General features: G+C 44.1%; 2 protein-coding genes across 2 annotated transcripts; both read left to right on the top strand.

The window, feature by feature from the left end:
* The first annotated feature begins 246 nt into the window (after nt 1-246).
* On the top strand, nt 247-6,137 carry LOC148112360 (phospholipase A2 inhibitor and Ly6/PLAUR domain-containing protein-like). Its single transcript, XM_087876452.1, has 5 exons — nt 247-355; nt 1,749-1,874; nt 2,416-2,568; nt 4,857-5,003; nt 5,712-6,137. Exons 1-5 carry the CDS (start codon nt 298-300, stop codon nt 5,876-5,878), a joined length of 651 nt encoding a protein of 216 aa, XP_087732578.1. The 5' UTR covers nt 247-297; the 3' UTR covers nt 5,879-6,137.
* A 6,466-nt stretch (nt 6,138-12,603) lies between these two features.
* LOC117658520 (phospholipase A2 inhibitor and Ly6/PLAUR domain-containing protein-like) lies at nt 12,604-18,664 on the top strand. The gene is made up of 5 exons (XM_060682052.2): nt 12,604-12,713; nt 14,408-14,533; nt 15,076-15,228; nt 17,438-17,584; nt 18,239-18,664. The coding sequence occupies exons 1-5, from the start codon at nt 12,656-12,658 to the stop codon at nt 18,403-18,405; spliced, it is 651 nt and encodes a 216-aa protein (XP_060538035.2). The 5' UTR covers nt 12,604-12,655; the 3' UTR covers nt 18,406-18,664.
* Nucleotides 18,665-19,036: the final 372 nt, after the last annotated feature.

Here is a 19,036-nt window from a genome sequence, read left to right as displayed (position 1 = left end):
ATGATTAGAATCAATTCTTGCTTAACTTAAAGAACCCACCGAGTTACTTCATGATCCCAACAAACCTCAATCAACTTGATTGTTCTCCATTGACGTTGCCGCTTTCGCCATTTCACTGGGCAAGTTCTTATTACTCTACTTTGTGTGGGATTTGGTGATCACTCATGTCTTCCATTCCACCCACCAGAGGGAATTGCTCCAAAACATCCTACAGGGGAGCCACGCTCCAATAACTATAAAATTCAGTGCATTCACTTGTTGGCTTCAGGACAACACTGGAGTCACTCTTCAGATACCATGGCTGCTGCTCTTGTTGTCTTCTTCTGCCTCATCTCCTCGGTCTTATTGACAGGTGGTGAGTATTGCTATTCAACATTGAGATTCTACAGAGTTGGTAAAGGGAGGTTTCTTACATGGATAAAGACACATGGATAGACAGACATCTTCATCTCTCTGTGTCAACTCACCAAGCATTCCTGACCTGCTTTCGAGTTGCCATAGGCAGGGGGATAGGGAATCGAGCCTCACAGCTACAGCGAGGAACAAAGCCCATTCCAGCCAGCAAATGTCAAGGCCATCTCCATGGAGACCCACAGTGGCCGGAGGGAGGGACTTCTACAACCCACAAAATTGCTTTGTTGGGGAATGTGACTGATGACACACCTTGGAGGGAGGGGAAAACAGGGTCAGAGCTAAGGCACGAATTAACTGAGGTCAGAGTTGGACACAGCACCAGCTCCTAATTCAATGTTTTCAACCAAAACACTAAAACGAATGTCATAGATTATAAACCTACCTAACCCTTCCTCATAGTCTCAGGATACTCTGTATTGGTTCTTAATATGCTGGCACCCATTCAGCGTGTTTAGAAGGCCGATCTCAATCAATAATAAAAAGAAGGGTTTGGGAGAGAATCTCATCTGAAGAACTGAATGAAAGATCATCTTTCCTATTTAAAAGCTGAGCTAATTTCTGATACCCTTATTTTTCAATCTCTAACCTTCTAAGATTCAAATGTTTGGTAGAAATGTTTTAGGAGACACACCTAGAAAAAAATGTTATGAACAGAACAGAACAGAACAGAACAGAACAGTACAGAACAGAACAGAACAGAACAGAACAGAACAGAACAGAATAGAATAGAATAGAATAGAATAGAATAGAATTCTTTATTGGCCAAGTGTGATTGGACACACAAGGAATTTGTCTTGGTGCATACGCTCTTATTGTACATAAAAGAAATGATACGTTCATCACGAATCATAAGGTACAACACTTAATGATAGTCATAGGTTACAAATAAGCAATCAGGAAACAATATCAATATAAATCGTAAGGATACCAGCAACAAAGTTACAGTCATATAGTCATAAGTGGAAGGAGATGGGTGGTGGGAACTATGAGAAGATTAATAGTAGTGCAGACTTAGTGAATAGTTTGGCAGTGTTGAGGGAATTATTTGTTTAGCAGAGTGATGGTGTTCGGGAAAAAACTGTTCTTGTGTCTACCGTGTTTCCTGAAAATAAGACCCTGTCTTTTTTTTTTTTTTTTTTTTCTGAACCCTGAAATAAGCACTTAGTCTTATTGCCATGCACTCAAAAACCCAATTGGGCTTATTATCAGGGGATGTCTTATTTTGGGAGAAACAGGGTAGTTAATTTGGAAGTCTAAAAAGGGGTTTTAAATAACTGTTGCATAACTTGGTTGGCTCACTACATGTATAACCATTTTGCTTCTCTCCTCTGCAGTCACATCGCTAAAATGCCAGACCTGTTTGGCCACTAGAGGAGAATGTAGAAACGAGGACATGGCATTGACAGAGTGTGATCCAGACCAAACACATTGCCTTTCCTTGAGTTCCTTTATTTCTCTGAGTGAGTGAAATGTCTTTTCAGTTTGGCTGACAAGTCCATATTACCATCACTTGGTATCTCAAGCATCAAGGAATAGGTCAGTTTCCTTGAAGGTGGATTTCACCATTGACTTCAATGTATTCTGCCAATTTCAGTGGGTTATATTTACTAGAAATGTTCTGTTGGCAAAAAATATTGTTTTCTGTTGCTCTGTCGTACATGGAAAACACAGGGAGAAAAGTGGTAAGAGAACGAAAGGGATGTAGTGTTCATTTAACTGTGCAGAATAGTTTCTAGAAGTTCACCTGTCAAAATTAATTCTTCCTCCTTCCCTGAAATAAATGGAGGAAACCATCTCCAATGGGGTAATTTTGTGCCTTGAAATGCCTGCTTCTGTGCTCTTTCTCCTATTAAGGAAAACCATATCATCTTCTCGACCAGTCAACATCTATTAATACAAGGGAATTCGAATAAAATATTTAATCGAGCAGGGTGCTTTTTAAACATTGCTTTATTTTGTTTTGTTTTTTCTAAATCCCAGCATTTCCTCTCTGTTACACAGCCACTCCTTCACTCAGATACACGGCTAAGTCTTGTGCAAGGGCTGAGGAATGTACTGATGGCTTTTACAGTATCACCTCCGCACAGGGAAAATATGCTCAAGTAAAATTTTTCTGTTGCCAGTCAGACGGTTGCAATAACCTGCCTCTTCTGTGTAAGTAACTCAACTCAATGTTTCTTTGCATAGCCTTAAATTTGGCAGTACTGTGGGCAGGGAGTGAGAAAGCCGGGAGAGCAAATTTGACCCAGTTTAAGGAGAAAGCAAGGAGATGCTCAGTGGCTCAGTGGCTAAGACGCTGAGCTTGTTGATCGAAAGGTTGGCAGTTCAGCGGTTCAAATCCCTAGTGCTGCGTAACGGGGGGAGCTCCCGTTACTTGTCCCAGCTTCTGCCAACCTAGCAGTTTGAAAGCACGTAAAAAAAAAATGCAACTAGAAAAATAGGGACCCACCTTTGGTGGGAAGGGAACAGTGCTCCGTGCGCCTTTGGTGTTTAGTCATGCCAGCCATATGACCATGGAGACGTCTTTGGACAGCACTGGCTCTTCGGCTTTCAAACAGAGATGAGCACCGCCCCCTAGAGTCAGGAACGACTAGCACATATGTGCAAGGGGAATCTTTACCTTTACCTTTTAAGGAGAAAGCAACAGCACCAACATACATGCCTCCAAAGAGATGTAAAGTCTCAATGGAGCAGCTAGCTTCAGGGAGTGAGAGGGTGAGGAATAACAGAATAACAGAGTTGGGAGGGACCTTGGAGGTCTTCTAGGCCAATCCCCTGCTCAAGCAGGAAACTCAATACCCGTGATGGCGAACCTATGGCACGCGTGCCACATGTGGCAAGCATAGCCATATCAGTGGACATGCAGCTCAGCCTTGGTGCGCATACGTGCACCACCCAGCTGATTTTTGGGCCTTCAGGACCCACCAGAAGTAAGGAAACACGCTGTTTCCTGCCTCCGGAAGACCTGGGGGGGTGGGGAAGACCCGTTTTTCTTTCTCACTTGGCTCCAGATCCTCTCTATGAATCTGGGGAGGGCGAAAACAGCCTTCCCCACTCCTTCAGAGGCCTTCCCGAGGCCTGAAACAGCCCATTTCCCAACTCCCTGTGGGACAGGAAGTGACTTGTTTGCTGTTCCCCAGCCTCCAGAGACTCCTAGTGAGGCCCTGGAGGCTGGGAACAGTGGCGGGGAGGAGGGGGGTTGCACGCACATGCGCAGGGCTGGGCACATAGAATTATGGGTATGGGCATGCATGAGTAATCCTCCCCCGGCACCCTCCTGGCACACAATGGCAAAAAGGTTAGCCATCACTGCCCTATACCATTTCAGACAAATGGTTATCCAAACTCTTCTTTAAAAATGATGACTTAATGAAAGTTCATTAGTTGAGTGAGCCATTGTTGGGTCAACCACAGGTAGTCCTCAATTTGCAGCCACAATTGAGCCCCAAATTTACATTGTTAAGTGAGAAATTTGTTACATGATCTTTGCCCCATTTTACGACTTATGTTACCACATTTGCTAAGTGAATCACTGCAGTTGTTGAATTAGTAACACGGCTGTTAAGTGAATCTGGCCTTCCCCATTGACTTTGCTTGTCAAAAGGTTGCAAAAGGGGACCACACGACCCCAGGACACAGCAACTGTCATAAAAGTGAGTCAGTTGCCAAGCATCCGAATGAAAATCATGCAACCATGAGGATACCGCCGTGGTCATAAGGGGTGAAAAATGGTCAGAGGTCACTTTTTTCAGGGCCGTTGTAACTTCAAACGGTCACTAAATGAACCGTGGTAAGTCGAGGACTACCTGTATAAGATAAAAACAGCAGCTATGTGTCAGTGGAGAACATGGCAGTGAAGCAACCCAGGTTAAAATGGCTGCCTAGAGTTGCAGTCAACCACTGGAGGAGAAAGAAGAGCTTCAAACAATGGTGAGTTGTTACTGGTTCTCCCCGGTTTGGGTGAACTGTTAGCAGCCGCGGCAGGAGGCTCCGCCCACCCACCCAGATGCTTCTGCACATGTGCAGAAGCATCATGCGTGTGTGTGAGCTCACACGCACCCACAACCGGTAGTGACGATTTTTGAAACCCACCCCTGGCTTCAATTGCTGAAGTTGCCAATCAGAGCTAGGATTGTCCTAAGGGGAAGTGAGCCCTACAGACTATTCTCTCAAAAGGGCTCATAAGGGGTCAAGAGGAGGGGGGGAAACATCTATTCTGAAGGGGAGCTTCAGAACATGCGTCAGGGTGGATTTGTGATTGAGCAGATGGAATGAGGTGCCATCCTCATTCCTAATTCAGCTCTACCTTCAGACTCTTGGATTCAAGATTACAAATCCTGTCCTGGTTGGGAATCCTAGAAGCCAGAATGCAAAAGGACTTGGGATTTAATATGGGATGGTGGCCATGAAAAAGTTTGCTAACCTTGGGTTGATTCCTACAGTGCCATTCCGTGATGAACTCAAACCCAATGGATTGGTATGTTTTGGATCGTACACAACACACAGAGATTCCCACCAGCCAACTCAGCCAATCCTCTGCCTTGGCCAAGAGACGCGTTGTGTCAACATGAATTTGACCATCAATACATGTGAGTGCAATCTTTTTGTTTTGTTTTTTCCCCCCTAAATCAGAGAAACGATAGAAAGAGAAGAAGAAAATCCAGGTAACCAAAAATAAATAATTAAAACCCGAAAAGTTTTTTTTTTAATTTGATTTATATGCCACCCTTCTCCGGAGACTCAGGGCGGCTTACAATGCGTTAAGCAATAGCCTTCATACTTTTGTATATTTATACAAAGTCAGCTTATTGCCCCCACAATCTGGGTCCTCATTTTACCTACTTTAGAAAGGATGGAAGGCTGAGTCAACCTTGAGCCTGGTGAGATTTGAACTTGCAGTAATTGCAGGCAGCTGATGTTAATAACATTGCTTTTAGTCTGCTGAGCTAAAGTTGGGGGAGGAGATTAAAAATTTGGGAGAGGGAGAAGCAGACTGACTGCAGGATGGCTCAAAAACATCGAAAGAGCATCCATTGCCGAGCTGCTGAAGTTAAAGGTCTAATTACAGTGATGGGAATCAAAGAATTTAACACCCAGTTCTCTGCCCTAATGACCGGCTGGGTGGGCGTGGCCATGGTGGGCGTGGCCAGGGGGTGTGACAGGCAGCATGTACAAAGGATTTTCCCAAAGAGTGGCTACGCTCAGGAGTTTGTCAAGAGGAAAACTATCTTTGTTTTCTAATATCCTCGGAATAACGTCTCAAGAGATTCTTATTCTTCCTTTTTTTTCCTCCACAGTTGGAGCTTTCAAAGAGGAGGGTTTCTTCCAAGGATGCGGAACCCCAAATGTATGTACCTATCCTGACGGAGAGATGCGAATGGCCAATGACCTTGTAGTATTCAGCACCACGAAGGAGTGTAACACTGTGCCATTATCACTTGACAACAGTTTTCTTTCCATGTAGTCAGATTATAGCCTTCTTCCTTTCTCTTTCAGGATGTATAAAAGTGAGAAGGAGGTTGGAGCTTCGGTAGTAAGAGTAACAGAGGTTTGGGGTTAAGCATTCTTGAGAGCTTGGTAGTAATTTAAAATATGGAGGAGCAGTCCTGAGTGGGTTGAAATGCTGTGTTTGGGTCTACTAGCAGCTGAGGGGAAGGTGGTTTTTCTCTAAACATTCCATTTTCACTAAATCATAATGACAATAAATTGTGGTGTTGAAAGCATTTGTGTCTGTGTATTTTCTTAAGGAGTGTTTGGACACCCGGGAGAAGACAGCTTTGATAAAGTGGTCATTCCCTCCTCTATGTCACCCATTCTTGACTCAATTCAGATTAACAGAGTTGGAAGGGACCTTATAGGTCAGTGATGGCTAACTTTTTTGCCATCACGTGCCAAAAATGGGGGGAGCATGGGAGGGGTCACGCAGGTGCTGCCCACACCCATAATTCTATCCACCCCACAAAATGGAGGGAGCAGGGGGGGTCGTGCATGTGCGTACTCACACCCATAATTCTATATGCACGCACCCCCCTGTATCCCCCCCGCTTTTGGCACTCGATGGCACAGTGGGACTGGTAGGCCTGTTTTTTTTTTTTTTTTTTTTTTTTAATATAATTTTTATTAATTTTTTTTTATACACAAATAAAATATAATAACAATTCTGTTTAACATCGGATTCGCAGTGTTTATACATAAATACATGAATAAGTGTCTGGTGTCAGTTATACTATACATTTCTAATTGATTTCTGCACCTTTTGTTTCTTCCTTAATTCTACCATTTATCCATTCGTACCATCTTCCCCACACAGTATCATAATCAGAATTTTCATCGTCATTTATCTCATGAGTTAATTTACTTATCTCTGCACACTCTAATATTTTATTAATTATAAGGTCATCTGGTGGTAGGTCTTTCTTTTTCCAGTATTGAGCATATGCTAGTCTGGCAGCTGTAGTTATGTGTATTAGGAGGTGGACCTTTTCCTTTACGTATCCTTTCTTTACCATTCCCAGGAGAAATATTTCTGGGTTCAGATCAATGTCTTCTTTAAGTATGTCTTTCAACCATCTCCAAATTTTGCTCCAAAACCTTTTTGCTTCGGGGCATGTCCACCACGTATGAAAGAAGGTGCCATGACCATGGCCACATTTCCAACAGTTTGGCTGCGCATTGGGGAACATCTTTGCTAATCTTGCAGGTGCCAAATGCCACCTATGAAGCATTTTGTAGTGATTTTCCTTATATGTGGCTGCTCTAGTTAATTTATAATTTTTATTCCAGGCTGGAAGCCTGGTAGGCCTGTTTTTTTGCCCTCCCCAGTCTCCAGAGACTTTCTAGGAGCCTGGGGAGGATGAAAACAACCTTCCCAACCCCCCACCCCACAGAGGCCCTCCGGAGGTCAGAAATGGCCCTTTTGCCACCTTCTGGTGGGCCCAGAAGACCTGAAAATCAGATGGCCACTGCACGCATGTGTGCCAGAGCTTGCGTGCCCACCGATATGGCTCCGCGTCCCATCTGTGGCACGCGTGCCATAGGCTCGCCATCATGGTTATAGGTCATCTAGTCCAACCCCCCACTCAAGCAGAAGACCCTACACCATTCCTGACAAATGGCAGTCCAATCTTTTCTTGAAAGCCTCAAGTGATGAGGCTCCCACAACTTTCAAAGGCAACTTCTGTTCCACTGGTTGATTGTTCTCACTGCCAGAAAGTTCCTCCTCATTTCTAGGTTGAATCTCTCCTTGGTCAGTTTCCATCCATTATTCCTTGACTGGCCTTCAGGTGCTTTGGAAAATAGCTTGACCCCCTCCTCTCTGTGGCAGCTATGCCCTTCGCCACTTTTCTTTTGGGATACTTCCTAGCGTTCTCTCTTGTCACATTGTAAGAGAGCTGTCATGTAGTAAGTGGGAGAGGGATCTTAGTGTCCTAGTGGGACGACCACTTAAATATGAGCCAGCAGAGTGCTGCAGCTGCCAAAAAAAGCCAATGCAGTCCAAGGCTGCAATAACAGAGGGATAGAATCAAGATCACATGAAGTGGTAGTACTGCTTTATAATGCCTTGTTAAGATCACACATAGAATAGTCAGTGCATCCAGTTTCGGTTGCTGCGATAGAAAAAAGACACCGAGACTCTAGAAAGAGTGCAGAGAAGAGCAACAAAGACGATTAGGGGACTAGAGGCTAAAAGATATTGTTGCAAGAATTGGGTATGTCTAGTCTAGTGAAAAGAAAGACGAAGGGGAGACATGAAAGCAGTGTTCCAATATCTCAGGGGCTGCCCCAAAGAAGAGGGAGTCAAGCTATTCTCCAAAGCACCTGAGGGCAGGACAAGAAGCAATGGGTGGAAACTAATCAAGGAGAGAAGCAACCTAGAACTCAGGAGAAACTTCCCGATAGGGAGAACAATTAACCTGTGGTATGACCTGCCTCCAAAAGTTATGGGTGATCCAACACTAGAGGTTTTTAAGAAGAAATTGGATAGTTGTTTGGAACGGTATAAGATTGGACTAGAAGACATCCAATAATCCGTCCAACTCTGTTATTCTGTTATTCTGAGTTTCGGAAGATATCTGGGAGCACATCATAAATGTTGGGCAGGTTTCTGAGTCTAGTGGCCTGCAAGTTCAGGTCGAGTATCCCAGATGTCATGGAGTTTCATCCTTCTTGGCATTTCTTCTTTCAGCACCATCTAGGTTTGCCTCCATGGGCTTTTTTCTAGTTGGGAATTCTCTAAAACAGCAACATGATCTGTTCCGATTAATTATCAAACCCATGAATCATAACTTTAGTTTTTCTGCTTAATGAAAAAACAGATATTTAAGCAATTATAATATATGAATATAGATATAGACATTGATATTGTCTTTCCTCTGATGAAAGAAGACAATTTGGCCTTTTCAGCAAGTTCCATCATCTTCAGCAACCGTTCCTCCATTGTAGGCAGTGATGAATCCTTCCATATTTGTGCATACAATAATCTTCCCTGCAGTTCAAAATACTAAAAATATTCAAAATATTCAAAAACAAAGCTCCATGGCTTCAGCAATTGCTGGTGCCCATGTGTCTCTCAATTGCTGGTTTGAGTCTCTTTCTCTGCGTCTCTGTCTCTCTCTCTCTTTTCTCTTTGTTCGGTCAAAAGGGATTTTAATTTATCTAATTAATGCATATCTTAAATAAGAATAGAAAGGAATATTGGTGTTAAGGACGTCACGCAAGTAAAGGCATCCCAATGATATAGATACTGTTTCATTTAATGAGCTTTTTACATAGTGGTTTGAAAAGGCTTGGTTAAGATTGGAATAGATTAATTGGTTTAAATAATTAAGCTTCCAACGATTTAGTTAAGGCTGCAATCATCATACTGAAGAACAAAAATATATATTGACGTAGGTTTTTTTTTTCTGATGATGTATGATTCCCATCTAAGGGGCACTCTTGTGTGCATGTGTGACTGTGTAATGGAATGCCTCTTGTAAGACAATGCCTGCCATCTTTCATTGTTTCTTCCATTTAAAAAAAAATCAACTCAAAATAAATGTGTCTGGAAATTATTATTTTTTTCCAAAAACAAATTAGCAAACTGTGTTCAGAAGTAAATATTGCTAAATCAAAGGGATCTATTTTCATATAAATGGGTATATGATGCAGAAGAATGAAGCATAGGGGTGAAATCCAGCAGATTCTGACAGGTTCTGGGGAACTGGTAGTGGAAATTTTGAGTAGTTCGGTGAACCGGCAAATACCACCTCTGCTGGTCCCAGAGTGGGGTGGGAATGGAGATTTTGCAGTATCCTTCCCTGGAGTGGGGTGGAAATGGAGATTTTGCAGTATCCTTCCCCTGCCCACCCACCAAGCCATGCATATCATGCCACACCACGCCCACCAAGCCACGCACACAGAACCGGTAATAAAAAAATTTGAATTTCACCACTGTCTGGAAGGGACTTTGGAGGGCCTTTGCCCATTCGCCACCACCCATTCGCTGCGGCCCATTTGTTGTGGCCTGTTCGCTGCGGCCATGGTCCGTTCAGCGCGGCCCTTTCGACACGGCCCGTTCGCAGCCGCCTGTACCCCGTCACCGTTTGGTGTGGCCCATTCACTGCCGCCGATCCCCGCTGCCTGGAAACAGCCAAAAATGCAACATGTGGAGGCTAGAAATGCGATGTGCGGAGGCCGAAAACAGCCGAAGGGTGGGGGCTGGTGGGTGGGCGGGGCTTCGTCAACATTTGGTGTATAAGACGCACCACAATTTTTGACCCACTTTTAGGGGGAGAAAAAGTGTGTCTTATAGTAAAAGTACAGTAACTTTTACAACACATATACCTTTCAAGGTCAAACTCATCTTTATTACTGCCTAAGCCCAACCACATTAACTCCTACAAACAAAACTTACCATTAATTAATGCCATCCTAATGATTTCTTCCAACAACCAGTTCACCAAACTGCTCAGAAAGTTAACAACCGGTTCCCCTGAAGTGGTGTGAACTGGCTGAATCCCACCACTGATCACAAGGCTCTTGGGGTATAAAAAGGATGGGAAGAATTGTATTTTCAGACCTGCCAGATTCTGGTAATGTAGCTTTACCAGAGGTGGGTTTCAGCAAATTCTGACCAGTTCTGGAGAACCGGTAGCAGAAATTTTGAGTAGTTCAGAGAACCGGTAGCGAGTAGTTCGGAGAACCAGCAAATACCACCTCTGACTGGCCCCACCCCCATCTATGCTCTGCCTCCCGAGTCCCAGCTGATCAGGAGGAAATGGGGATTTTGCAGTATCCTTCCCCTGGAATGGGGAGGGAATGGGGATTTTGCAGTATCCTTCCCCTGGAGTTGGGAGAGAATGGGGATTTTTTTTTAATTTGATTTATATGCCGCCCTTCTCCGGAGACTCAGGGCGGCTTACAATGCATTAAGCAATAGCCTTCATTCTTTTGTATATTTTATACAAAGTCAGCTTATTGCCCCCACAAACTGGGTCCTCATTTCACCTACCTTAGAAAGGATGGAAGGCTGAGTCAACCTTGAGCCTTGGAGAGATTCGAACCAGCAGAAATTGCAGGCAGCTGTGTTAATGACAGGGTGCACTAAACCACTGTACTATCAAGGCTCTTTTACATTTATATTTTGCAGTAGCCTTCCCCTGGAGTGGGGAGGGAATGGAGATTTTATAGTATCCTTCCCCTGCCACGCCCACCAAGCCACACCTAGAGAACCGGTAGTAAAAAATTTGAAACCCACCACTGAGCTTTACAATAAGGTAGAATTAATTCATCTAATTGTGTTCCTATCTGATCTACCAAGAAAGCCTGACACAATTTCCTCCCAATCATTCACAATTCAGAAGTCTTGTTTCCTCCCATATCTGCTAATTTGCCACATGAGTGCCGGCCTTTGCACATTCAGTCTTCATCTACTTGTTGGTTGTTGTTGTTATTGTTGTTGTTCAGTCACTAAGTCATGTCTGACTCTTCATGACCCCATGGAGCACAGCCACGCCAGGCCTGCCCATCCTCCACAGTCTCCAAGCGTCTGCCCAAACTCATTCTCACTACATTGATAACAATATCTAACCATCTCATCCTCTGCCACCTCCTTCTTTTGCCTTCAGTCTTTCCCAACATCAGGGTCTTTTCTAATGTGTCCTCTGTTCTCATTTGGTGGCTTCAGCTTCAGCTTCAGTATCTGTCCTTCCAAGGATAGGGTTGATTTTCTTTAGGAATACATCTATTACTGACCCACACAAATCCTCATTAAACCATTGCAAAAACACCATGCAAATTTAATCTCCATCCCTGATAAAGTCCAACATCCCACAGAAATCTCCTTCTTTCTCTTCCAATAAAAGGAGCTGTGTTGGCCAAGCCCTCCATTGAATAGTCGAGTAGTGGTTGTGGTACTTTGCTGTTTCTCAATGAATAAAAACAAAATGCTATCCTTCATCATCACCACTGACCCATGTTAGACATGTTGGCACATTACTGTAGCAAGCTTCCTCTTGCTCTCCTTTCCGAAATATAAAAATAAAAATAAAAGAGAAGGAAGATATTTCCTCTTCAGTGCAGTGGTGAAATCCAAATTTTTTTACTACCAGTTCTGTGCGCATGGCTTGGTGGGTGTGATGTGATTTGGTGGGCATGGCAGGGGAAGGATACCGCAAAATCTCCATTCCCACCCCACTCTGGGACCAGCCAGAGGTGGTATTTGCCAGTTCTCTGAACTACTCAAAATTTCCGCTACCAGTTCTCCAAACTGTTCAAATTTTCTGCGTCTGGTTTGCCAGAATCTGTCAGAACCTGCTGGATTTCACCCCTCCTTCAATCCCCTACTTATGATTGGAATCAATTCTTGCTTAACTTAAAGAACCCACCGAGTTACTGCATGATCCCAACAAACCTCAATCAACTTGTTTGTTCTCCATTGACGTTGCCGCTTTCGCCATTTCACTGTGCAAGTTCTTATTACTCTACTTTGTGTGGGATTTGGTGATCACTCATGTCTTCCATTCCACCCACCGGAGGGAATTGCTCCACATCCTTAAGAAAATACACAGACACAAATGCTTTCAACACCACAATTTATTGTCATTATGATTTAGTGAAAATGGAATGTTTAGAGAAAAACCACCTTCCCCTCAGCTGCAAGTAGCCACATCCTACAGGGGAGCCACGCTCCAATAACTATAAAATTCAGTGCATTCACTTGTTGGCTTCAGGACAACACTGGAGTCACTCTTCAGATACCATGGCTGCTGCTCTTGTTGTCTTCTTCTGCCTCATCTCCTCGGTATTATTGGCAGGTGGTGAGTATTGCTATTCAACATTGAGATTCTACAGAGTTGGTAAAGGGAGGTTTCTTACATGGATAAAGACACATGGATAGACAGACATCTTCATCTCTCTGTGTCAACTCACCAAGCATTCCTGACCTGCTTTCGAGTTGCCATAGGCAGGGGGATAGGGAATCGAGCCTCACAGCTACAGCGAGGAACAAAGCACATTCCAGCCAGCAAATGTCAAGGCCATCTCCATGGAGACCCACAGTGGCCGGAGGGAGGGACTTCTACAACCCACAAAATTGCTTTGTTGGGGAATGTGACTGATGACACACCTTGGAGGGAGGGGAAAACAGGGTCAGAGCTAAGGCACGAATTAAGTGAGGTCAGAGTTGGCTTCACTTGGTCTGCGCTGGCAGCTCTGTGCATGCGCACATCGGGAACAGGCTCCAGCTGTTCTTCTGCCCCACTGATATCCAACTCCAAAGGCAGCTGACAATTCTCAGACGGCCCTGGCCCCATCTCTGCCTCTGATGCAGAGCATTCATCAGAGCCTTTCCACAGACCCCAGGACTGGCCCAAGTTCCTCCCCAACCTCCTCACTGTCTGAGTCTGCCACCCTCTCTGCTGGCCACCGGCGGGACACAATACCAGCTCCTAATTCAATGTTTTCAACCAAAACACTAAAACGAATGTCATAGATTATAAACCTACCTAACCCTTCCTCATAGTCTCAGGATACTCTGTATTGGTTCTTAATATGCTGGCACCCATTCAGCGTGTTTAGAAGGCCGATCTCAATCAATAATAAAAAGAAGGGTTTGGGAGAGAATCTCATCTGAAGAACTGAATGAAAGATCATCTTTCCTATTTAAAAGCTGAGCTAATTTCTGATACCCTTATTTTTCAATCTCTAACCTTCTAAGATTCAAACGTTTGGTAGAAATGTTTTAGGAGACACCCCTAGAAAAAAATGTTATGAACAGAATAGAATAGAATAGAATAGAATAGAATAGAATAGAATGGAATGGAATGGAATGGAATGGAATGGAATAGAATAGAATAGAATAGAATAGAATAGAATAGAATAGAATAGAATAGAATAGAATAGAATAGAATAGAATAGAATAGAATAGAATTCTTTATTGGCCAAGTGTGATTGGACACACAAGGAATTTGTCTTGGTGCATACGCTCTTATTGTACATAAAAGAAATGATACGTTCATCACGAATCATAAGGTACAACACTTAATGATAGTCATAGGTTACAAATAAGCAATCAGGAAACAATATCAATATAAATCGTAAGGATACCAGCAACAAAGTTACAGTCATATAGTCATAAGTGGAAGGAGATGGGTGGTGGGAACTATGAGAAGATTAATAGTAGTGCAGACTTAGTGAATAGTTTGGCAGTGTTGAGGGAATTATTTGTTTAGCAGAGTGATGGTGTTCGGGAAAAAACTGTTCTTGTGTCTACCGTGTTTCCTGAAAATAAGACCCTGTCTTTTTTTTTTTTTTTTTTTTCTGAACCCTGAAATAAGCACTTAGTCTTATTGCCATGCACTCAAAAACCCAATTGGGCTTATTATCAGGGGATGTCTTATTTTGGGGTAAACAGGGTAGTTAATTTGGAAATCAAAAAAGGGGTTTTAAATAACTGTTGCATAACTTGGTTGGCTCACTACATGTATAACCATTTTGCTTCTCTCCTCTGCAGTCACATCGCTAAAATGCCAGACCTGTTTGGCCACTAGAGGAGAATGTAGAAACGAGGACATGGCATTGACGGAGTGTGATCCAGACCAAACACATTGCCTTTCCTTGACTTTCTTTATTTCTCTGAGTGAGTGAAATGTCTTTTCAGTTTAGCTGACAAGTCCATATTACCATCACTCAGTATCTCAAGCATCAAGGAATAGGTCAGTTTCCTTGAAGGTGGATTTCACCATTGACTTCAACGTATTCTGCCAATTTCAGTGGGTTATATTTACTAGAAATGTTCTGTTGGCAAAAAATATTGTTTTCTGTTGCTCTGTCGTACATGGAAAACACAGGGAGAAAAGTGGTAAGAGAACGAAAGGGATGCAGTGTTCATTTAACTGTGCAGAATAGTTTCTAGAAGTTCACCTGTCAAAATAAACTCTTCCTCCTTCCCTGAAATAAATGGAGGAAACCATCTCCAATGCGGTAATTTTGTGCCTTGAAATGCCTGCTTCTGTGCTCTTTCTCCTATTAAGGAAAACCATATCATCTTCTCGACCAGTCAACATCTATTAATAGAAGGGATCTCAAATAAAATATTTAATCGAGTACGGTGCTTTTTAAATATTGCCTTTATTTTGTTTTGTTTTTTCTAAATCCCAGCATTTCCTCTCTGTTTCACAGCCACTCCTTCACTCAGATACACGGCTAAGTCTTGTGCAAGGGCTGAGGAATGTACTGATGGCTTTTACAGTATCACCTCCGCACAGGGAAAATATTCTCAAGTAAACTTTTTCTGTTGCCAGTCAGACGGTTGCAATACCCTGCCTCTTCTGTGTAAGTAACTCAACTCAATGTTTCTTTGCATAGCCTTAAATTTGGCAGTACTGTGGGCAGGGAGTGAGAAAGCCGGGGGAGCAAATTTGACCCAGTTTAAGGAGAAAGCAAGGAGATGCTCAGTAGTCCAGTGGCTAAGACGCTGAGCTTGTTGATCGAAAGGTTGGCAGTTCAGCGGTTCGAATCCCTAGTGCCACGTAACTGGGGGAGCTCCTGTGACTTGTCCCAGCTTCTGCCAACCTAGCAGTTTGAAAGCACGTAAAAAAAAATGCAAGTAGAAAAATAGGTGTTTAGCCATGCCGGCCACATGACCACGGAGACGTCTTTGGACAGCGCTGGATCTTCGGCTTTCAAACGGAGATGAGCACCGCCCCCTAGAGTCAGGAACGACTAGCACAGATGTGTGAGGGGAACCTTTACCTTTTAAGGAGAAAGCAACAGCACCAACATACATGCCTCCAAAGAGATGTAAAGTTTCAATGGAGCAGCAAGCTTCAGGGGGAGAGAGGGTGAGGAATAACAGAATAACAGAGTTGGGAGGGACCTTGGAGGTCTTCTAGTCCAACCCCCTGCTCAAACAGGAAACTCAATACCCGTGATGGAGAACCTATGGCACGCTTGCCACAGGTGGACACGCAGCTCAGCTCTGGCACACATACGTGCACTGCCCAGCTGATTTTTGGGCCATCAGGGCCCACCAGAAGTAAGGAAACACACTGTTTCCTGCCTCCGGAAGACCTGGGGGGGTGGGGAAGACCCGTTTTTCTTTCTCACCTGGCTCCAGATCCTCTCTATGCATCTGGGGAGGGCGAAAACAGCCTTCCCCACTCCTTCAGAGGCCTTCCCGACTCCTGAAACAGCCCATTTCCCAATTCCCGGTGGGACAGGAAGTGACTTTTTTGCTGTTCTCCAGCCTCCAGAGACTCCTAGTGAGGCCCTGGAGGCTGGGAACAGTAGCAGGGGGGAGGGGGGTTGCAAGCACATGCACAGGGCTGGGCACATAGAATTATGGGTATGGGCATGCATGAGTAAACCTCCCCCACCACCCTCCTGGCACACAATGGCAAAAAGGTTAGCCATCACTGCCCTATACAATTTCAGACAAATGGTTATCTAATCTCTTCTTTAAAAATGATGACTTAATGAAAGTTCATTAGTTGAGTGAGCCATTGTTGGGTCAACCACAGGTAGTCCTCAATTTACAGCCACAATTGAGCCCCAAATTTACATTGCTAAGTGAGAAATTTGTTACATGATCTTTGCCCCATTTTACGACTTCTCTTGCCACATTTGCTAAGTGAATCACTGCAGTTGTTGAATTAGTAACACGGCTGTTAAGTGAATCTGGCCTTCCCCATTGACTTTGCTTGTCAAAAGGTCGCAAAAGGGGACCACACCACCCCAGGACACAGCAAACTGTCATAAAAGTGAGTCAGTTGCCAAGCATCCGAATGAAAATCATGCGACCATGAAGATGCCGCCGTGGTCATAAGGGGTGAAAAATGGTCATAAGTCACTTTTTTCAGGGCCGTTGTAACTTCAAACGGTCACTAAATGAACCGTGGTAAGTCGAGGACTACCTGTATAAGATAAAAACAGCAGCTATGTGTCAGTGGAGAACATGGCAGTGAAGCAACCCAGGTTAAAATGGCTGCCTAGAGTTGCAGTCAACCATTAGACGAGAAAGAAGAGCTTCAATCAGTAGTGAGTTGTTACTGGTTCTCCCCGGTTTGGGTGAACTGTTAGCAGTGGCGGCAGGAGACTCCGCCCACCCACCCAGATGTTTCTGCACATGTGCAGAAGCATCATGCGTGTGTGTGAGCACACGCGCACCCACAACCGGTAGCGACGATTTTTGAAACCCACCCGTGGCTTCAATTACTGAAGTTGCCAATCAGAGCTAGGATTGTCCTAAGGGGAAGTGAGCCCTACAGACTATTCTCTCAGAAGGGCTCATAAGGGGTCAAGAGGAGGGGGGGAAACATCTATTCTGAAGGGGAGCTTCAGAAAATGCCTCAGGGTGGATTTGTGATGGAGAAGATGGATTGAGGTGCCATCCTCATTCCTGGTCCAGCTCTACCTTCACACTCTTGGATTACAAATCCTGTCCTGGATGGGAATCCTGGAAGCCAGAATGCAAAAGGACTTGGGATTTAATATGGGACGGTGGCTATGAAAAAGTTTGCTAACCTTGGGTTGATTCCTACAGTGCCATTCCGTGATGAACTCAAACCCAATGGATTGGTATGTTCTGGATCGTACACAAGACACAGAGATTCCCACCAGCCAACTCAGCCAATTATCTGCCTTGGCCAAGAGACGCGTTGTGTCAACATGAATTTGACCATCAATACATGTGAGTGCAATCTTTTTGTTTTGTTTTTTTTCCCCTAAATCAGAGAAACGATAGAAAGAGAAGAAGAAAATCCCTTCTCCGGAGACTCAGGGAGGCTTACAATGTGTTAAGCAATAGCCTTCATACTTTTGTATATTTATACAAAGTCAGCTTTTTGCCCCCACAATGGGGGTCCTCATTTTACTACCTTAGAAAGGATGGAAGGCTGAGTCAACCTTGAGCCTGGTGAGATTTGAACTTGCAGTAATTGCAGGCAGCTGATGTTAATAACATTGCTTTTAGTCTGCTGAGCTAAAGTTGGGGGAGGAGATTAAAAATTTGGGAGAGGGAGAGGCAGACTGACTGCAGGATGGCTCAAAAACATCGAAAGAGCATCCATTGCCGAGCTGCTGAAGTTAAAGGTCTAATTACAGTGATGGGAATCAAAGAATTTAACACCCAGTTCTCTGCCCTAATGACCGGCTGGGAGGGCGTGGCCATGGTGGGCGTGGCCATGGTGGGCGTGGCCAGGGGGTGTGACAGGCAGCATGTACAATGGATTTTCCCAAAGAGTGGCTACGCTCAGGATTTTGTCAAGAGGAAAACTATCTTTGTTTTCTAATATCCTCGCAATAACGTCTCAGATTCTTATTCTTCCTTTTTTTTCCTCCACAGTTGGAGCTATCCAAGAGGAGGGTTGGATCCAAGGATGCGCAACCCCAAATGTATGTACCTATCCTGACGGAGAGATGCGAATGGCCAATGGCCTTGTAGTATTCAGCACCACGAAGGAGTGTAACACTGTGCCATTATCACTTGACAACAGTTTTCTTTCCATGTAGTCAGATTATAGCCTTCTTCCTTTCTCTTTCAGGATGTATAAAAGTGAGAAGGAGGTTGGAGCTTCGGTAGTAAGAGTAACAGAGGTTTGGGGTTAAGCATTCTTGAGAGCTTGGTAGTAATTTAAAATATGGAGGAGCAGTCCTGAGAAGGTTGAAATGCTGTGTTTGGGGCTACTAGCAGCTGAGGGGAAGGTGGTTTTTCTCTAAACATTCCATTTTCACTAAATCATAATGACAATAAATTGTGGTGTTGAAAGCATTTGTGTCTGTGTATTTTCTTAAGGAGTGTTTGGACACCCGGGAGAAGACAGCTTTGATAAAGTGGTCATTCCCTCCTCTATGTCACCCATTCTTGACTCAATTCAGATTAACAGAGTTGGAAGGGACCTTATAGGTCAGTGATGGCTAACTTTTTTGCCATCACGTGCCAAAAATGGGGGGAGCACGTGGGGGGTCACGCACGTGCGTGCCCACACCCATAATTCTATCCACCCCACAAAATGGAGGGAGCAGGGGGGGGTCGTGCATGTGCGTGCTCACACCATAATTCTATACGCACGCACCCCCCCCCCGTATCCCCTCCGCTTTTGGCACTCGATGGCACAGTGGGCCTGGTAGGCCTGTTTTTTTT

Source organism: Pantherophis guttatus, chromosome 10 (genome assembly GCF_059756535.1).
Source record: "Pantherophis guttatus breed Tessera chromosome 10, ASM5975653v1, whole genome shotgun sequence".
In the NCBI taxonomy this organism is placed as follows: Eukaryota; Metazoa; Chordata; class Lepidosauria; order Squamata; family Colubridae; genus Pantherophis; species Pantherophis guttatus.
The sequence above is the reverse complement of the archived record's forward strand: the minus strand, read 5'-3'. Positions and strand labels throughout refer to the sequence as shown.